Source organism: Phaseolus vulgaris, chromosome 10 (assembly GCF_051622355.1).
Source record: "Phaseolus vulgaris cultivar YP4 chromosome 10, ASM5162235v1, whole genome shotgun sequence".
Taxonomy (NCBI): domain Eukaryota; kingdom Viridiplantae; phylum Streptophyta; class Magnoliopsida; order Fabales; family Fabaceae; genus Phaseolus; species Phaseolus vulgaris.
Window position 1 is genome coordinate 5,278,631 of NC_143507.1, and position 19,439 is coordinate 5,298,069.

A 19,439-nucleotide genomic window follows, 5' to 3' on the forward strand; every position below is an offset into this window, starting at 1 on the left:
CCCTTTAAACAATTCACCCCCCTCTAGTTTAAAGCCATCTTTTCTAACAAATTGTGGCAAAGATTCTGTCAAGCAGGTTGAAGAAAGTTTTGCACAAGGTCATCGATGTGAGACAGTCGGCGTTCTTGGAAGGTAGGGGGATTGTGGATAGTGTCTTAGTAGCAAATGAAGTGTTGGAGGATATTAAGAGGAGAAAGAGCAATTGTATTTTCTTTAAGGTTGACTATGAGAAGGCATACGACTCAATTGATTTGAGATTCTTGTTCTATATGCTGGAGAGATTAGGCTTCTGTGGGAGATGGTTCGGCTGGATTAGAGCGTGTCTTGAGTCCTCATTCGTGTCTGTGCTTGTGAATGGGAGTCCGACTCAGGAGTTTAAGCCCAGGAAGAGGGTGAGGCAAGGAGACCCGCTTGCACCTTTTCTGTTTCTCATTGTGGCAGAAGGTCTAGCTGGAGTGGTAAGGATGGCGGTCGATAAGGATTTATTAGAGAGTGTGGAGATCGGAGGTAGGCTCACCAAGGTAAATATGTTGCAGTTTGCGGATGACACGTTTTTTCTATGTAAAGCGAGTACTCACAGTGTGTTTGTCATCAAGGCCATTCTTATATGTTTTGAGTTAGCGCCGGGTTGAAGGTTAATTTCCAGAAGAGCAGTGTTGGAGGGATAGGGTGCAATAACCTCTTGTTACAGCAGTTCGCGACGGTCTTCAATTGCGCCACGATGAAGACTCCGTTTAAATATCTGGGCATGCTTGTAGGAGGAAATCACAGAAGAAGTAAGTTTTGGGAAGAGGTGGTGGAAAGAGTGAGGGGGAGACTAGGCAGATGGAAGGGCAAGTTTATCTCGATGGCTGGGAGACTTTGCTTGATTAAGTCGGTGTTTATCTGCTTTGCCTTTATTCTATATGTCCCTTTATAAAATGTCGGTTACGGTGGCGAATGAAATTGTTAGTTTGTAGAGGAATTTCTTGTGGAGCTGGGGGTCAGAAGGAAGGAGAATCGTGTGGGCCTCGTGGGACAAGGTGTGTGCGCCAAAAGAAGAGGGGGGGGGGGCTTGGTATGATCGACATAAGGCGTTTCAATATTGCATTGATAGGAAAATGGATTTGGCGCCTAGGTTCAGAGAAGCAGGGTTTGTGGACAGAGGTGGTGGATTCAAAATATGGAGGTTGGAGGGACTTACAAAGGCAAAGAAAGAACTGGTTGGATTCTCTTTGGTGGAGGGATTTGAAGGATGTTTGGGCTTTACAAATTTGGAAAGATAATTTTGAGGACAACATCTTGTGGGAGGTTGGGAATGGAAGGGAGATCAGGTTCTGGGATGATAGTTGGGCAAGCAGTGTAGCCTTAAAAGAGTTATTCCCGAGGCTTCATTCCACATGTACGAACAAGGATTCGTTGCTATGGCAGGTTAGGGAGTGGTCTGAAAGCTTGGGGTGGGTATGGAAGATCGAATGGAGAAGAAACATGTTTGAATGGGAACGGAGTCTAGAGCGTCAGCTGATGCATATTCTGGGAGGTCAGATGGGGATGGCAGACAAGGAGGATAGGTGGGCATGGAATGATACAAGGACAAAGAGGATCACGGTTAAATCAGCATACAACATACTCAGGGACGTATATCAGGGGGAGGAGACAGAGGTATATCTGGGTTTTTGGAGGCTAAAGGCGCAACCTTATGCTCATCTCTTGGCGTGGAGGGTATTGGAAGACAAAATAGCAACCAAAGCCAATCTGGCAAGGAGGGGGGTAGGGCTAATCACCAATATTTGTAGCCTGTGTGGGGAGGAGGAGGAAACTACGTCCCACTTGTTCTGTACATGTAGGGTGGCTTGGCTTGTGTGGGAAAAGTGCCATGAGTGGGTGAGGATGACCTCTGTGAGTCATAGGGATCCGAAGAATCACTTTTTAAGCTTCCAGATGAGTGGGGTCACGGAAAGCGTGAATCAGGTTTGGGGGGGTGTGTGGATAGCTGTGGTAGGGGAACTGTGGAATCATAGGAATAGGAAGGTGTTTAAAAGTGGCAGGGTAGACCATATTGAAATTTTTGCTATGTCGCAGGTTAAGGCGTGGTCATGGGTAATGCGTAAAGCGCGAGACGCTTGTTTTTCTTTCTCCGATTGGTGTCTTGAGCCAATGGTCTGTATGAGGTCTGTTATATTTTCTAGGAACTTCTCCTCTTGAGAGGAGCAGCTGATCTGTGTGTGTAAGGTAGGTTTCTGTATAAGGGTTGAGATATCCCTGAAATATCTCTTTTTATTCATTCTTTTTTTGCCGATAAAAAAAAACCTATATTAACATATCATATGGATCTAGTAGAATGACCTAAGACTATTCCAATCACACTACAAAGGTTAAAAAATCGTCAAGAAACCAACAAAGTGTTTAATAAAAGAAAATATGAAATTTACCTATACTTGTTACCCTTTTCAATTTATCCGTACCCAAAAGATTACCATAGTGTAAACTGTCAAGAGAACAAATATCGTAATTCAATCTGGTGGTCATGATCATCTACTAAATGTGGACTAAAAGTGGACATTATTTGGTCTTCCATTATAAAAATGGTTATGCCTAGAAAGAAAAAAAAAAAGAAAAATATAACCGACAAGTTCATCCAATCACAAATTAATGCAAAAGAAAATATTAATGTAAGAATAAAATACCAACTAATGAGTCAAAATGTTGCATTGGTTGCTGCTTCTTAGGATTTCCCCGCCTCCTCTGAAAGTCATCATAAAAATGCATCTTAATCATGTTTTCATCATTTTTAAGGGGAATTAAATTTTGCCTTGTCATCCTAAACATATAAGAGTCTCAATGTGTTTCTAAACTCTCATAATCTTTGCATTGCATACTTTTTTTCCAGACATATAATGTTAATGACAAATATTTTTTAATATCAGTTGACATATATTTTCAGTTTTGAAGATCAAGAGTTAATACCTACTCTCTTATCTGCAATTTCAGTCCCCTTCATCATAAATTTCATCCAATACAATCAATGTTCTCATTAAATTTTCAATCAAATTCTCCACATCTAAGTCTGGTATAATCCCACCTGTGGAAACATCATAAATTTCATCCGATGCAATCAATGTTCTCATCAAATTTTTAATCAAATTCTTCACATCTAACTTTGATATAATCCCACCTGTGGAAGCATGAGTCTCCAAAGCTACAACCTGTCCCATTTCAATTAATTAAAGACATTAATTAGTAGGAAAAATAAGTACTACAGTCCTACGCCACATAAATTAATAGTGAAATTGCCCATATAAATTGTGAAACTAAGTACCTTCTTGGATAATTTGTCAACCTCCAACTTTATTTTTTTCAATGATTTTGAAGTCTTTTTCTTCTTTATAATTTTTAACTTCTCAAGTATCTTCTTTCTCTATTCTCAATGTCCACAAAAAGCACCAATTTTGACAAAATATTAAAGACCCTATAAATGATGTTTGGTATTGACATAACTAAAATTTTCTTGTTAAAAAAACCGTGTTAATTATTTTTGATTTATTATTTCTTATCCAACAAGTTTGAGATGATAGAAAAGAAAACAAAGCATCCAGAAAAGGAAGCAAAATATTCTTTTGCTGGAAGTATAGTTTACAATATTCATAAAGGGAAAGGGCATTTCCTTGAAATTCAATTTGCTGTAAGTTTAATTACAATATAATTAAGGGAAAACATTTAAGAATTTTTGAAGTTGTGAAAGTCAGGTAATGTTTTCTTCCATTGTATGTAACTAGGTGATAAGTATTTAGCAATATAATAGTGCAGTGGCATTGTTACAGTTCAATTTATTAGGTTTCAGTTTTATCTTAAACTTTTGCTACTGGCTAGTACAATAGTATGAGGCATATCTCAAATTTCTTTCAATTGTTACAGCCCATGCCAGGTTTTCCATAAGCATCAAAGTCAATAAATCCATTTGAGGTAAGTAATGATCCTATTCCAGTTCAAGTCCCAACAGTATGTTACTTTCATTGATATACAAGTGCTTAATGTTCGTAGTGATATAGTATATTCTATTGATCCTATTTCATGTAGGTCGTATGTGAGTATTGTATTAAACCAATTATATTTAACATTGTTGATCATTGTTGTTGTTGGTCTGGTTGCTGCCACAACCCTTTGAATTCCTGTGATGGTGGTGTACCATTTGATTGTTATTCCTAGTGGGTATAGTTACATACTTTGCTCCACCTTCAAGTGTACACTGTTTTTTGGGTGTAGGTGTTGCCAAAGTGCTGCTGTAATTATGTGATTCTTTTTGGGTGTGTATTACGTAGTTAAGCAACATATTGAGTGTTTTGTTCTATGGAGGAGTAACCATGTGGTTGATGTATACGGTCTTAATTTAATTTATTCATTGTTTATAAAAAAAAATTTAACATTGTTGATTTGGGACATTGGCTCTTCTAGTTTCACTTGAATAGGTTGTAAACACAAAATTCCTAAAACAACCTCCCAAAGGGCTTCATCCCATGCAACCCATTTAATTCCATAATTGCTTATGAATTTGTGATAGAGTATTGGCCCCCAAGACAACAAGCCCATCAGACAGAAGAAGAAGCCTTCATGGATGAAAGACTATGTTATTTAATAGATTATTAGTATTATCATGTCTAATTTTGGCTATAGAGCTTTAGGGCCCAATGACTTGTATCAGCCCACATCATCTCCTATGTAGGTGATGAGAAACGTAAATAAAAGACATGAGAAAAGTTTCTTAAACCTAGAGTAGAATATTCAGAGTTAACATCTTTCTTAGCAAGCACAGTAGCTGTAACCTATCATTGGTGCTTTCATTGCTCTCCACCATGCCTCCCTCACGCCAACCTAAGGACCTTGAGGACATTCTCCTCACCATCCAAGAACGTCTTTCATCCATACAAACACAAATGGAAACCACAGAAGCCAGGCAGACCAACATAGAGGCCAGCAACGAGTTCCTTCAAACCACACTCACCTCCTTGGTAAACCAGGTTTCCTCTAATTTCCCTCCTACTTTTTCCCCACACATGTAAAAAGGTATAAATTCATAAATTAGGGATTATTTTATATGTAAATTAGCAATAAATCCTCATAAGTGCCTATATTTTAATATGAAATATTACTGAAATTAGACACTTATCACATGTCCACACAAGACCAGCCACATATTCCACCCACCATACGACCACCAAAACTACAATTAGCCTTCTTTGAAGGACCAGACCCCTTGGATTGGTTATTCCAAGCTGAACAGTATTTTACATTCTACCAAATTCCCCCCAGATCAAAGATTATCCATGGTTCCCTTTCACATGAAAGGGGATGCCCTTAGCTGGTTTAAGTGGATGCATCAGAACAACCTTCTTGCAGATTGGCCCTCTTTTACCCGTGCCTTAGAGCTACGTTTTGGCCCCTCTTCCTATACCAACCACCAAGCTGAACTATTCAAACTACACCAACATTCTTCGGTTTCAGAATACCAGGCACGCTTTGAAAAAATATGTAACTGTGTCCAAGGGTTGTCCCCAGAAACCATTCTGAATTGTTTCACTTCAGGCCTCCATCCCGAAATCCGAAGGGAACTTGCTATACTTAATCCCTATTCCATTTCCCAGGCTATTGGTCTTGCCAAACTCATCGAAGATAAAATCAGAGACTCCAAACCTAAACCCTTTCGTTCCCCAAACCTTACAAATTTTCAGCACCACACCACCAACAACTCACGTCACCCACACCTTCCTCCAACAACCACGACTACCCAAACCAATCTCAATCACCCTGCTGTACCCCATAACCTACCACCCACCCCTCCCTTACCCATTAAACGTCTCACAGCTGCACAACTTCAGGAAAGGAGAGCATTAGGTTTATGTTATAACTGCGATGAAAAATTTTACCTAGGCCACAAATGTTCTAGCTCCAGATTTCTTTTACTCCTAGACAATCCTGACTATCCCTCGGCCTCCACGGAAGAAACCCTACAACTCACACCTACAGATGACATGATCCATTTCCACCTTTCACCACATGCTCTAAACGGTACCCTCTCCCCACAAACCCTTAAATTCACGGGTCTCATCAACAACCTCCCAGTCACAGTCCTAATAGACTCTGGTAGCTCCCACAATATTTTACAGCCTCGCATTGCCCATCACCTTCACCTCCCCATCTCACCCAGTCCCCCATTTACCGTCATGGTTGGAAATGGAGCTTTTATCACGTGTCAGGGCATTTGTCCCTCAGTTAATATTGCTCTCCAAAACACTACCTTCACAATTCCTCTTTACCTCCTTCCCAGAGAAGGAGCAGATGTTGTTTTAGGGATCGATTGGTTGCGCACTTTAGGCCCAATTACAGCTGATTTCTCTATCCCCAGCATAGCCTTCACCCATCTCAACCAACAAATCACTCTAAAAGCCAGCACACCCACCACACCAACCCCAGCTACCTATCATCAGTTCTGCCAACTCCTTTCCACAAAAGCCATGGCATCCATCCATCTTTTATCCATTGACACACCATCAGATTCCACCCTCCCTCTAGAAATCAGCATACAAACACCATCCTCTCCGTTATTCTCTCTGCCATTTTCAATACAATCCATCCTTCTTCAACATCAAACCATTTTTCAAATTCCTCGAGGCCTACCACCTCCACGGCCCCATGACCACCACATACCACTCCTCTCTCACACATCACCCATTAATGTTAAACCTTATCGCTACCCTCACTCACAAAAATCCACCATCTCTACCCTTATTCAAACAATGCTTCACGAAGGCATTATCAAACCAAGCACTAGCCCCTTCTCCTCCCCAGTTCTTTTGATTAAAAAAAAAAGATGGTACATGGCGCTTTTGTATAGACTATAGAGCCTTAAATGCAGCCACAATCCGTGACCGCTTCCCCATTCCCACCATTGATGAATTGCTAGATGAATTGGGTTCGGCTACTGTTTTCACTAAGATTGACTTATACTCTGGATACCACCAAATTCGCCTCACCCCCACAGATACTCACAAAACAGCTTTCAGAACAATGGATGGTCACTATGAATTCCTAGTGATGCCTTTCGGCTTGACAAATGCACCATCAACTTTTCAAGTAGCAATGAATGATCTACTTAGGCCTTATCTTAGACGGTTTGTTCTTGTCTTTTTTGATGATATTTACAGTCCCACACTTCAGGACCATCTAACTCATTTAGAGCTTATTTTGCAATTATTGGCACAACATCATTTCTTTGCTAAGCTATCTAAATGCAGTTTCGCTACCACCCAAGTTAGCTATTTGGGTCACCTTATTTCATCTATAGGTGTCGCACCAGACCCAGACAAAATTCAGGCAATCACAAGTTGGCCACAGCCACGTTCACTCACGGATTTACGTGCTTTCCTCGGCCTCACGGGTTTTTATAGAAAATTCGTTCACCACTACGCCACTCTCGCCTCTCCGCTCACCGATTTATTACAACACAAATAGTTTACATGGACATCAGCGGCACAAGAGGCCTTTCAAATATTACAAGCACACTTGGCAAAAATTCCTACACTACGCCTGCCAGACTTCCAACAACCCTTCACAGTGGAAACAAATGCCTTTGCTGTAGCTGTAGGGGCCGTCCTCAGCCAAGCCAACCATCCCATAGCTTTCTTCAGCAAAAAAATGTGTCCCCGCCTCCAATCCGCATCAGTTTATGTCCGAGAAATGCATGCAATTACAGAAGCAATTAAAAAGTGGCGTCAGTATTTACTTGGTACACATTTCACCATTTTCACTGACCAAAAAAGCCTCAACACCCTGTTATCCCAAACAATCCAAACCCCAGAACAGCAAAAGTGGACTGCCAAACTACAAGGATATGATTTTAAGATAGTATACAAACCTGGAAAAACAAATGTCGTAGCTGATGCCCATTCCTGCCAAGAATCGACACCCAAATCAGTGTTTTTGTCCATCTCTTCTCCCATGCCGACCATCTTCCAAACTCTCCAACATTACTTCGCCACCAGTGACGGCCTCCAAGTAATACAACAGTACACTCACAACCAACCTTCACCATCCTTATTCCACACACACAAAGGACTGTTATTTTTTCGCAACAAAATTTTTCTTCCAGAGGCCGACAATTTTTGCCAACAGGTTCTCCGAGAATGCCATGAATCTCCCACCGTAGGTCATTCAGGTTTAACACCCACATTGGCACGAGTGGCCGCGTCCTTCTACTGGCCAGGATGGACAAGGGACGTTAAAACCTTCATACAACAGTGCTCTCTATGTCAACGCAACAAGTACCTGCCAAAGAAAATTCAGGGGTTAATACAACCTCTCCCAATACCAGATCAAGTGTGGGAAGACTTATCCATGGATTTTATTACACACCTACCTTCATCCGCGGGTCACACCGTCATTTGGGTCATCTGTGACCGACTCACAAAATACGCCCACTTTCTTGCGCTTCCAACCCACTACACAGCTGAGAGTATTGCACGACGATTCTCAAGCGAAATATGCCGCCTTCATGGGATTCCCAAATCCATTGTGTCTGACCGAGACCCCATTTTCATTAGCAACTTCTGGAAAACCCTGTTTCAAGCACAAGGCACAACCCTTAAGTTCAGTTCATCATACCACCCCCAGACAGATGGCCAAATAGAAGTGATAAACAGAGGCTTAGAAGCATACCTTCGTTGTTTTACCAGTGACCACCCGACCTCGTGGTATCGCTTCCTTCACCTTGCGGAACTGTGGTACAACACATCTCATCATTCAGCCATAGGCACATCACCCTTCACGGCGCTTTACGGCCGTCCACCACCATCCACTTTGGATTTGCTCCATACCCCACGCTCCGGGACCACCGTGACCGAGCTCCTCCACCAACACACCATCATCTTACACGAATTGAAGAAGCATCTCCAGTGCACACGCCAACGCATGCGGGACAACGCTGACCGACACCGCTCGGACGTGTCCTTCAACGTCGGCGAATGGGTATGGCTCCGCCTCCAACCGTATCGACAACAATCCGTGGAACGTCGCGTTTCACATAAGCTCGCGTCGTGCTACTCTGGACCGTTTGAAATCCTGCGCTGTATCGGCACGGTGGCGTATGAACTCCGACTGCCAGCCACTTCGAAGATCCACCCCGTCTTCCACATTTCGTTACTTCGAGTCTACAAAGGACCCCCACCCTTGCACTTTTCAAACTCAAACTCAAACTCAAGTCGCATCTCTCTGCCCACTGAACATAACTCTAATTCAAACTCCCTCTCACCTACTTCAGTAGCCGCACCAACCCTGCCCACAACAATCAATGTTACCTCAGAGAAACTTTCACCTAATTCAATAGCCAACCCTACTCGGCCCACCAAAATTAACGTTACCACACCCCCCCTTTCACCTAATTTTCTAGCCACACCACCCCTCTTACCCAATGACCAGCCGCCACGTCAAAAGTTGCATGTGGAAATGGAAAAGCACCTCGAGACACTCTCCCACTCACCAATCCAGCATGCTCCACTCATTATCTCACCTAATAATGTCAATCCCACCAACCCACCATTACCTAGCCACGTGGATATTAACCTCGAGCCACTCTCCCACTCACCAATCCAGCATGCTCCACTCATTCTCTCACCTAATAATGTCAATCCCACCAACCCACCATTACCTAGCCACGTGGATATTAACCTCGAGCCCCTCCCCCATTCAACACTCCAGAACACTCCTTTTACCCTCCCATGTAACCCTAATGGCAGTACCACCAACCCACAAAGTCCAAGCCCAACCCAAAATGATTTCCCTACCCACTTTGAGGACAAAGCGTCTCCACAAGCGGATGGAAATGATAGAGTATTGGGCCCCCAAGACAGCAAGCCCATCAGACAGAAGAAGAAGCCTTCATGGATGAAAGACTATGTTATTTAATAGATTATTAGTATTATCATGTCTAATTTTGGCTATAGAGCTTTAGGGCCCAATGACTTGTATCAGCCCACATCATCTCCTATTTAGGTGATGAGAAACGTAAATAAAAGACATGAGAAAAGTTTCTTAAACCTAGAGTAGAATATTCAGAGTTAACATCTTTCTTAGCAAGCACAGTAGCTGTAACATATCAATTTGTAAACATACATAATCTCTTGTTAGCCAATTGTCTTTCTTGTTGAGCAGTAAACAAGAAAATCATGGTTATTGGAGGAATGAGATCAATAAGAAGAACGTGAGATTTGATGTTACTATATTGGTCATTTACTCCACGCAGAAACTGCATGGCTTGGTTCTCATGCGTTCAATCAATGATAGTGGATGAAACATCACAAGAACATCTAGTTTCACAAGTACATATAAAATTTTTCTAATTCATCCCATATAACTCAATTTAGTAAAATATTCAGTAGACAAGCTACCTTGATTTAAAGAGGCTACCTCCATTTGCAAATCAGAACTGCGAAGAAGTTTTTCTTAAGACTATCTAACCTTAAGATCATTCCAAATGTTAGTAGCAATGTTCATCCACATGATGTTCTATCTTATGGAAGTAAAAACAAAGTGGACCAGCCATGTTACAATCATGTGTTTTGCCCTTACTCCAGGTTGAGTATTTCGTAATGAGGGAGAGAGGGAGATAGAGAGAGGGAGAGAGAAAGGAGAAAGAGGGAGAGAGAGAAAAAGCAAAAAGAAAACATATATTTTCATAATGTCAAAAGTCAAGAAAAGAAGGTATACATACAAGAAAAGAAAAAACTAATTAACAAAAAAGATGGTCTAGATAATTTGTCAATAGACTAGACAGGCTGCCAACAGACTAGACGGTCTAGTAAGATATAGACTAGACGATCTAGTGTTAAACAAGACAGTCTAAACAGTCTATCAACAAACTAGACGGTGTAATATAAACAAACAGAGTAGACGATCTATTATTAGACAGTTTACACAAATTGACTAGACAGTCTAGTGTAAGATGTCTGCACTGATTTTATGCACATTGGAGAACATTTTATCCACATTGGAGAACCAACAAATACATTCACATTGGCAACAATCCTCCACAACCCCCATTTTTAAAATGTCACAGTAAGTCGGGGATTCAAACACTTGAAGCTTTTTGCAGATTAGAAGCATATTGTCTTGCCCACTGATCATAGTGAATAATTTCTTCCAGTGAAGGAGATGCTACTAATTCTTTTTGATGTTCTTGGCATGTTAGCTCCACAACCTTGAATATGTCCAGGTAACTAATCCTGCAAACAGAGGGAGAAGGGAAGTCAGAAGAGGATTCATCACCTTCAAAAAACAAACGTTGTCATAGAATGTGGGAAAATTTTTTATGAGGATATACGAACCCTCATCTGTGAGTAATACATGATGATGAGGCTTAAACATCACAGATTGAAAACTTCCTAAGAGTACGAAATTCCTTAATCTCGAGTAATACATGACCACGAAGCTTAAAAGATCGTCCATCGTGAACTTTTTGAGGATACAGTAGTGATAAATAAAACCATATAACATGAAATTGAACTTTTTTTGTTGTAGACTGTTTCATGGCTAGGAAAATGTTATGTTAGTTCTTCTGATGCATCCTTCTGCATATACAGAAGTGATTTGGGGGATGTATGATTGTTTGAACAACATGGATCTCCAATGTAACATAAATGTAGTGAAATTCTCAGAGCAAAACTGGCGTGAGGAAACTAACTACGAGAATGCTTACTTTTCTTCAACAAACAGTTCTACAGCTTTCTCATTTGCTGCACTGAGAACTCCTGTCATGGTGCCCCCAGCACGTCCAGCAGAATAGCATAGATTCACCGATGGAAACTTCTTATCATCAGGTGCATAAAATGTTAAAGAACCATACCTGAGTGAGGAGATGTTAAATACAATTGTGTCAATAAGATGAACATATTCACTACTAACTGGTTCATCACACATTATCTGCTAAATTTGTAAGTAAAGAAAAATGGAGCTATCTGGTTAGCAATTTGTTGAAAAGAGAAAGATGAAATTCAACCAAGAAGGGCTTCACAATGGTGATGAATGTTCAAGATAAGGTTATGAAAAAATATGATACAAGGAAAGTGTTTGTACTTGCTAAGATCAAGGCGAGGCCAAGTTATTTCAGAGCAGTAGATTCTGTCTGGCCAGGATAATGTGTAAAGGAGTGGTAAGCGCATATCAGGTATCCCCAACTGTGCAATAACAGATGAATCCTGAAAAGAACATAGAAACAAGGCAAATTAATACTAGGCTGACATTTTTTTGTATTCCCTTTTCCTTGTATTTCAATTTGAACTTGAGCAATTCACATGTTCAAGCCTTTCTATGTAGGTAATGTGATTCATCCTTCAGTATGTGAGTGAGAATTTCTATGTTTATTAACAAGCAAAAACTAACAGCATATTGCAAGGTTTTAACCTGTGTTTCAACCAAGGAATGTATGATAGATTGTGGATGAATAACAATCTCAATATCATCGTAGTCTGATCCAAACAAGTAATGTGCTTCAATTACTTCTAGACCCTGCAAAGAATTAAAATAAATTTATTATAGATATAAGCATATCAATAGATAGAATCACAAGAAAGAATTCTGTCATCAAATAAAAAAGGACATTTTCATCCAAATGCATTGAATGTAGAAGGAAACAAACCTTATTGAAAAGGGTAGCAGAGTCAATAGTTATTTTTCTCCCCAAACTCCATATGGGGTGCTTTAATGCATCAGCAAGTTTAATGTCTTTCATCTTTTCAGCTGGCCATTCTCTGTTAATCACCAGAATGACAGATAATTCAGGTCAGTTATAAAGAGCCTTAAATAGCATTATGAGATGGAATGATTGAAGATTTCCCTAATAAAACAATAATGATTCAAATAGGCTTTATCCAGAAACATCAAAACTCTTCAACTTGAACTATTTTCCCTTACCTGAAAGCACCTCCTGACCCAGTTAAAAGGATTTTCCTAAGTGCACCCTTTGGCAACCCCTGGATAGACTGTTCAGAGAAGAATCCTTTATGTATCAGTGATGAACAGCAGCATGAAGTGGTGCAATTAATAAATCCATTGCTTCAAATCAACAGAAAAGATGCAAAGATTTATATACTCAGTATATGAGATATCTGTAACTTGATAATGAACTTAAGTACCTGAAAAATTGCAGAATGTTCCGAATCAGCTGGAAGAATTTTTATGTTATGTTTTTTAGCAAGAGGAAGAACAAAAGGGGCTCCAGCAATCATTGTCTCTTTGTTGGCCAAAGCTATGTCTTTCCCAGCCTCAATTGCTGCAACTGTTGGCTGAAGAAAATAACCAATGACATTTGTAGTTTTACAATCTATACATACCAATTCATATTGCTAAGAACTTTTACCATTATGTAAATATATGTGCACTTTTTTTAATACTATAGTTGAGAGGAACAAATTAGCAGCAGAGCTATGATAATAATTATTAGGTTCAGCCAAAGTTACATTATTTATGTGCAATGAATGACATCCTTCAACTTTCAAGCTCAATAATAATCTCTTCTCTCACTCCAATATGTACAAACAAACATCAACTATTTGTTCACTTATGAGGTGTCAGCAATACACTAATTTTGTCTATCTTTAAAATTTGAAATTTCATCACAGTTTTATTTTTAAATGAAACCTTAAAGATTAACAGAAGAAGGTGTATTTTTTTATACTACTTTTTGAACTTGACTCCTAAATAATGTGATTTATTTAGACTATTGATTAGAACATTTGATACACATAATGGAATGATTATGAAGATTGAATGAAAGAAACATTTTATTTAAAATTACCTTTAATCCTGCACAACCAACTATTCCTGTAACTACAGTGACTGCATCAGGGTGACGGGCAGCCTGAAAAAATATATGGTTGCTTATGAATTTTGAAAAGATTATTAAACCACAAGATGAGACAAAAAAAAAAGATTTCAACCTCAATGACTCCTTGCTCTCCAGGGATGATTTCAGGTTTGTGTTCCACATCAGCAATAGCCTCTCTAAGTTCATCCACCAAAGACTCATTTCTAAGACCAACAACTTGAGGCTTAAATGTCTTTATCTGCAAAGAGTAAAATATCTTGAACATGAGACTTTTGTTTGCACTTCTAAGAGATGAGACATATTATGTTACTTTTAGCTTTAAAATACTAGTCTTCTCATCCAAATTGTCTTATATTGATTTTCAAGATGATTTCTCTGTTCTTAGATGATTCTTAAAATGTCTGAACAATACAATTTTGACACAGTTTATTCCTGGTAGTTATAATTCATAAGAAGAAAGAAAACTTCTTCTTTTTTATAAGATTTCAAATTCACTGCAGTATGTGAAAGTTCCATTAGATGATGTTTGGACTAAGTTAATTATTATTACCTGGTCAGCAAGAAGGGTAATATTTGAGCCAGCAGCAAGTGCCACAACCTTGAACCTTTCTGGAAACTCAGCCACTATACTCAGTGTCTAACAAGTGAAAATAATTAAGATTACTAGAAGAAAAAAAGCACCCAAAGCAATAATTAATCAACTTGAAGAAATAAAAAAAAAATCAAGTAATGGATTACATACTTTAAAGTCTAATCCAAAATAATATAGAGTAATTCAAGAAAATTATAGGGTTCAATGGGACAAACCACATTGATAAGTCTAATTTAGAAAGCCATAAACATTGGCCAAACTAATTTAGAGATATGTATAAGATGCTTTTATTAGGTAAAATTTATAGCTCAAAGTTAGGAGGAAATAATTTGAAAACAAAAGTAAATAATTTGAGAATGATAAAAGTTGAAATTGAAGAAAAATATAATGTAAGTGCTAGCTAGAAAGAATATATAAAGCCTTCAATTTGATTATATATGTTTGAAAACATTTTTAGAAAAGTAAGTTCTATCATGAAATCAAGTATTATTTGTCTTAAATGGAATGACTGTTAATAAAGATATGTGAAATTGTAAAATTAATTTTATTGATATTGTGTGTACACAAACATACACGCTAACAATTATAATATTTTTAAATCACAAGTTAAAAATTATATATATTAAACAAAATTGCAATAAGATTTTCTATATTTTTTAATTTTATGTTTTTATTTGTTTTAGGAAATTTTATACTATTCACGTCACTTAATTAAATAAAGTGGTTGGGGTTTAAACTTAGAAAAACATTTTATGAGAGCTTGTCCGTTTTATAAGATTTTTTTCAGAAATTTAGTGATTTTAAACTTTGACAATTCTCTATTTTGTATTTATTTAGAAGCATACACGAGCATAAAAGTTGTTTAATAGTGCTACTAAATAAAAAAAAAAAAAAAAAAAAAAGACATACCGATATCATAAAAAATAGATAATTAAAAAGACATTTTGTTTGTTAAAAAATTAACAAGAACACTTAATGCTTGCATATATCACTGCAAAAGAGAAAAAATAAACTCATAAAAAATAATATTAAAATTATATAAATATATTACCAAATGTGTAATTTATATACAAAGTATTTAACAAAAATATCATTTTATTTTTTATGTTTCCTCCTAAACTTAGAACTAAATGTCACTACCAGTTTAAAGAATCATAAAGATATTTTATCAAATTACAAGGAAAATTTCAATACCAATAAGATATTTCATGGCTGAAATGGTAATTATAGATCATTTTTCATAACCATGATTTTTTTTGTTGAAACTAAATTTCCATAACCATTAAATATGAATATATATATATATATATATTGATGATGGAAATTGATATATACCTGAGTTCCAATAGAACCAGTAGATCCTAAGACAGTAATAGGTTTTGGTCCTTCCCATGTCTTAAAATCAGAAGGCTCTGGAATAGCTGTTCCAGGCCAAGCTGGTGGTGGTGATTGAGCTGCAGCAGAACAATAAACTCTTCTTTCTTCTATTCTGTCACTCTCTTTTCTCTTCAAACAAAAATTACCTAAGAAAAAAGAAACAGATTAATCATTAAACAAAACCTAAGTATACTTAATTACAAGTTGAAGGGCAAGTTGTTTTTAAGATAAAGTAGTTTATTAAAAAAGAAATTTCTTTCTAGAAATAATATCTTTGAAAATAATCTGTTTAATTAATATAAACTAATATGTTGCAAAATAAATTGTTCTTTTGGTGGTCCTTTTTTCTTTTTTTTGTCTTCATGTGAAGTATTTCATCAAATAAATATTTATTTTATATTTTTAAAATATGCAGTGATAGTCATAATTTTTTAATTATATTATTTCATTTGTTATATAAATTAATAATATTTCAATAAAAAAATGTTGTATTTCCTTCTTTTGTATAACCAACGATCCTTCATATAAACATAAATAGTATTTTGAAAAAGAAAAGGAAATAAAATCAGCTCACATTATCATTCCAATACCATTATTTTTATGGTAAATATAATAAAAGACATCTCATATATAAAATGATTATACTTTTTTATATAAAAAAATCTCATTTCAAATGTACCATTTTAAACAAGTATAGAAGAAAACTGATCTAAATGGAAGATTGCAAAAGCAATTTGCACATCGATTAACTTGTTTGATTAGAAATATTTATTACTTTTGAATAATGGCAAAAACAACTTTCAAACATTGACAAACACATTATCCCATAGAACTGTGTATTAATTGTTAATATATTTAATCTCAATATAAATATTATGCAGTACAAAAATAGAAGGATTTAGGTCATTGTCTTCAAGAGTTTACATTAACATTATTGTTGTTATATTTTTTTAAAAAAAATTGATTGTTTCTTAAATTAATTAAAGTGTTTTGTTTTCAGTTCAATAGTGACTAAATTATGATGAAATCATTCGTATCCAAGTATATTGTAAAACAGTATACGATTATAAACTATGCTAATATTATTAAAAAATTAAATTTAAAAAACATTTAATTAACTCAAAATGCTCATATTATATATTTACACAATAAAAATAATAATATTAAAATGTCAAGTTATGCAATTCGTTCATAAGTTTTATATATGTCTATATCTATCAATCACACAAAATATATATATATATATATATAATTGGTAATTAAAACATTGCTAACTAATTAGATGTCAATTTAAAAATTAGTTTATATTTTTATTAATATTATAAACTACTTTAAATACTAATTATTATTATTTTTAAATTATTTTTATTAAATTATTTTCTTATAGGGTATTAATAATCATTTTGAAAATAGACATAAAATAGTAGGTCAATAAATAATTAATTGATGCAATCTCAATAATTTATTATTTAGCAATTAAAAATTATGTTAGATTAACTAAAATGAGAAACTAAGATAAATTGGATAATTATTTTAGTGCAAAATATCAACTTAGTTGTAGTAAAACTATGATGGAGAATCTTTAAGAATAGTGTGGACCCTAACGTAAACATCTCCCATCGTTTCTTCCCAAAAAGCACTCAAAATTTTGTTCATTTCTAGGTGTTTTTGGTTGATTTTTTTTTCTTCCATGAAACTTATGGCTCAATTTCCATATATTAAAAGAAAAAAAAAATCCTCCAAGTTGAGAACGATAGAAGAGAGATTAGAGTTTCTTGGTTGTTGTGATGATCCCTTTAAGCTTCGTGCCATCATTCAACAAACTCTTCCATCTTATTCATTTGTTTACGTACGCAAGGTTCCTTTTGTCGTGTTTTGTGGTCACATAGTGCAGAAACACAACACTTGCTCGTTATCTTAAAAACTATTTGGTGCATCTTCTCCATCTTTTCATCAAAACTAACCTCAAACCATAGCATCATATAGTAATTAGTGAATGCATAGATAAGATAAAGAAAAAACACAGTTTACGTAAAAGGGTATGCAAAATAGTATCATCCTATCAAATCACAAACTATGATTTAGAATTAATAAAGTTATTCACTTTTACTATAGTTTTCTGAAAAACAATGCTAACAAAGATTTCTGATCAGTTTAATTCATTTATATATACACAAAGAGCAGATTCTTTTCTCTTTTTTTTTTGTATCAGAAAATCAGATAAAGGGTGATATTATCTAAATAGAAAATCCTCCAATTACCAACAATCATGTAGAATAAATTTTGTAGAGAAAATATTGATGAGAATGATTTCTGATCAGTTTAAAGAATTTGTAGTAACCAAACAGAATGATCAGGGAATAGAGTAAAATGAAGAACACGACGTGAAAACAAGACATGAAAATGGCGTTAAGAAAAAAAAAAGGGCAAAGTAAATAGCAAAAGAAGAAGAGGAGACGATTTAGGTAATTGGTTGATAAAGTTTGAGAGAAATCAGAGAAAAAAAAGGTTGATAAGAAGGGAATTATAAGCTAACACAAGTGTTGAAGGAGTGAAGAAGTGCTTATTGATTCTGCTTATGAAGAAGCAGAAGCACGTTTGGGAGAAAGACGGGAGAAGAACCTGGAAGTTTTGGGGAGTTATTTGATGAGAAAAATAAGGGCTTCACTTGAACTGGGGAGGGCAAATTCAGAGCCATTACAGAAGCTGAACAAGAAGGCACGTCTCAAATGTTCACGAATGAAAAATAGAACCAAACAGAGTGTTATTAAGTAGTTTTTCCAAGTTGGTGACAAGTATAAGGAGACAAAAACGATAAAAGAGAATAAAAAATGGCACAACAATGTGTGGTGTTAGACATGCCAGTTCTAATGACCAAGGTTTTTCCTTCTGGTTCTTTTTTTTTCTGAAAAAAAAAACATTTATTTTCTTATTTTTCCTTCTATAATTGAAAAAAGCCAAAAAAAAGTGGATAAAATGGTTAATTGTAACCTAAAAAAATAGTGAGGGTGTGTGTATATGGACAAAGGTGGAGTTTGAATAAGCAACACTCGTTGGTGATGTGGATTATGAAGTCTTCGTTTCATTGTCTCTTGAAGTTTCCAGATTATATATGTTAATGTGATCCACACAATAAGTGAAAGAAACGTAGGGTTTTGCTTTCTTAGACGGAATTAATATGGAAAATGGAGAAATTATGAGCATAGAAATTAAAGCAAATGATATTATGTGTTTTTAGATGGATCTGTGGTTTTGTATTCTAGTGGATTTCATGGATTGATTTTTTTTAAATATGAAAATAGCATTAATCACTAATATATTTTTTTTTTCTGGAATGAGAGAGAAGTCCAAGTATTCACGTATCAGCCCTAAATGAGTTTATGTGTGTGTGGTTTCACTTTTATCAGCCAAAAAAAAAAAACTAAATATAGATTATATAGTTTCTTCTACTAAGTTTGGGTTAACTAACCATAAAAAAAAATTACTTGTGCAATTAATTAAGATACATTTAATTAAAAGATCATGCTATGATAAAAACGGCTGATTGGTTTTTAATTATGTTTATTGAAAAAGCTGAAAGATGAAAGTTTGCTTATAAAAATAGAATTCAGTTATTGCACC

The 19,439-nt window shown here is 36.2% G+C and overlaps 1 protein-coding gene across 1 annotated transcript; it reads right to left on the reverse strand.

The window, feature by feature from the left end:
- Positions 1 to 10,675: 10,675 nt before the first annotated feature.
- LOC137819546 (1-deoxy-D-xylulose-5-phosphate reductoisomerase, chloroplastic) lies at positions 10,676 to 18,579 on the reverse strand. Its single transcript, XM_068623428.2, has 12 exons — positions 18,441 to 18,579; positions 15,777 to 15,964; positions 14,400 to 14,486; positions 13,962 to 14,087; positions 13,820 to 13,882; positions 13,158 to 13,307; positions 12,937 to 13,004; positions 12,662 to 12,773; positions 12,427 to 12,531; positions 12,100 to 12,221; positions 11,723 to 11,869; positions 10,676 to 11,249 (listed from the first exon to the last, which is right to left on the reverse strand). The coding sequence occupies exons 1-12, from the start codon at positions 18,514 to 18,516 to the stop codon at positions 11,096 to 11,098; spliced, it is 1,398 nt and encodes a 465-aa protein (XP_068479529.1). The 5' UTR covers positions 18,517 to 18,579; the 3' UTR covers positions 10,676 to 11,095.
- Between the last annotated feature and the right edge of the window lie 860 nt (positions 18,580 to 19,439).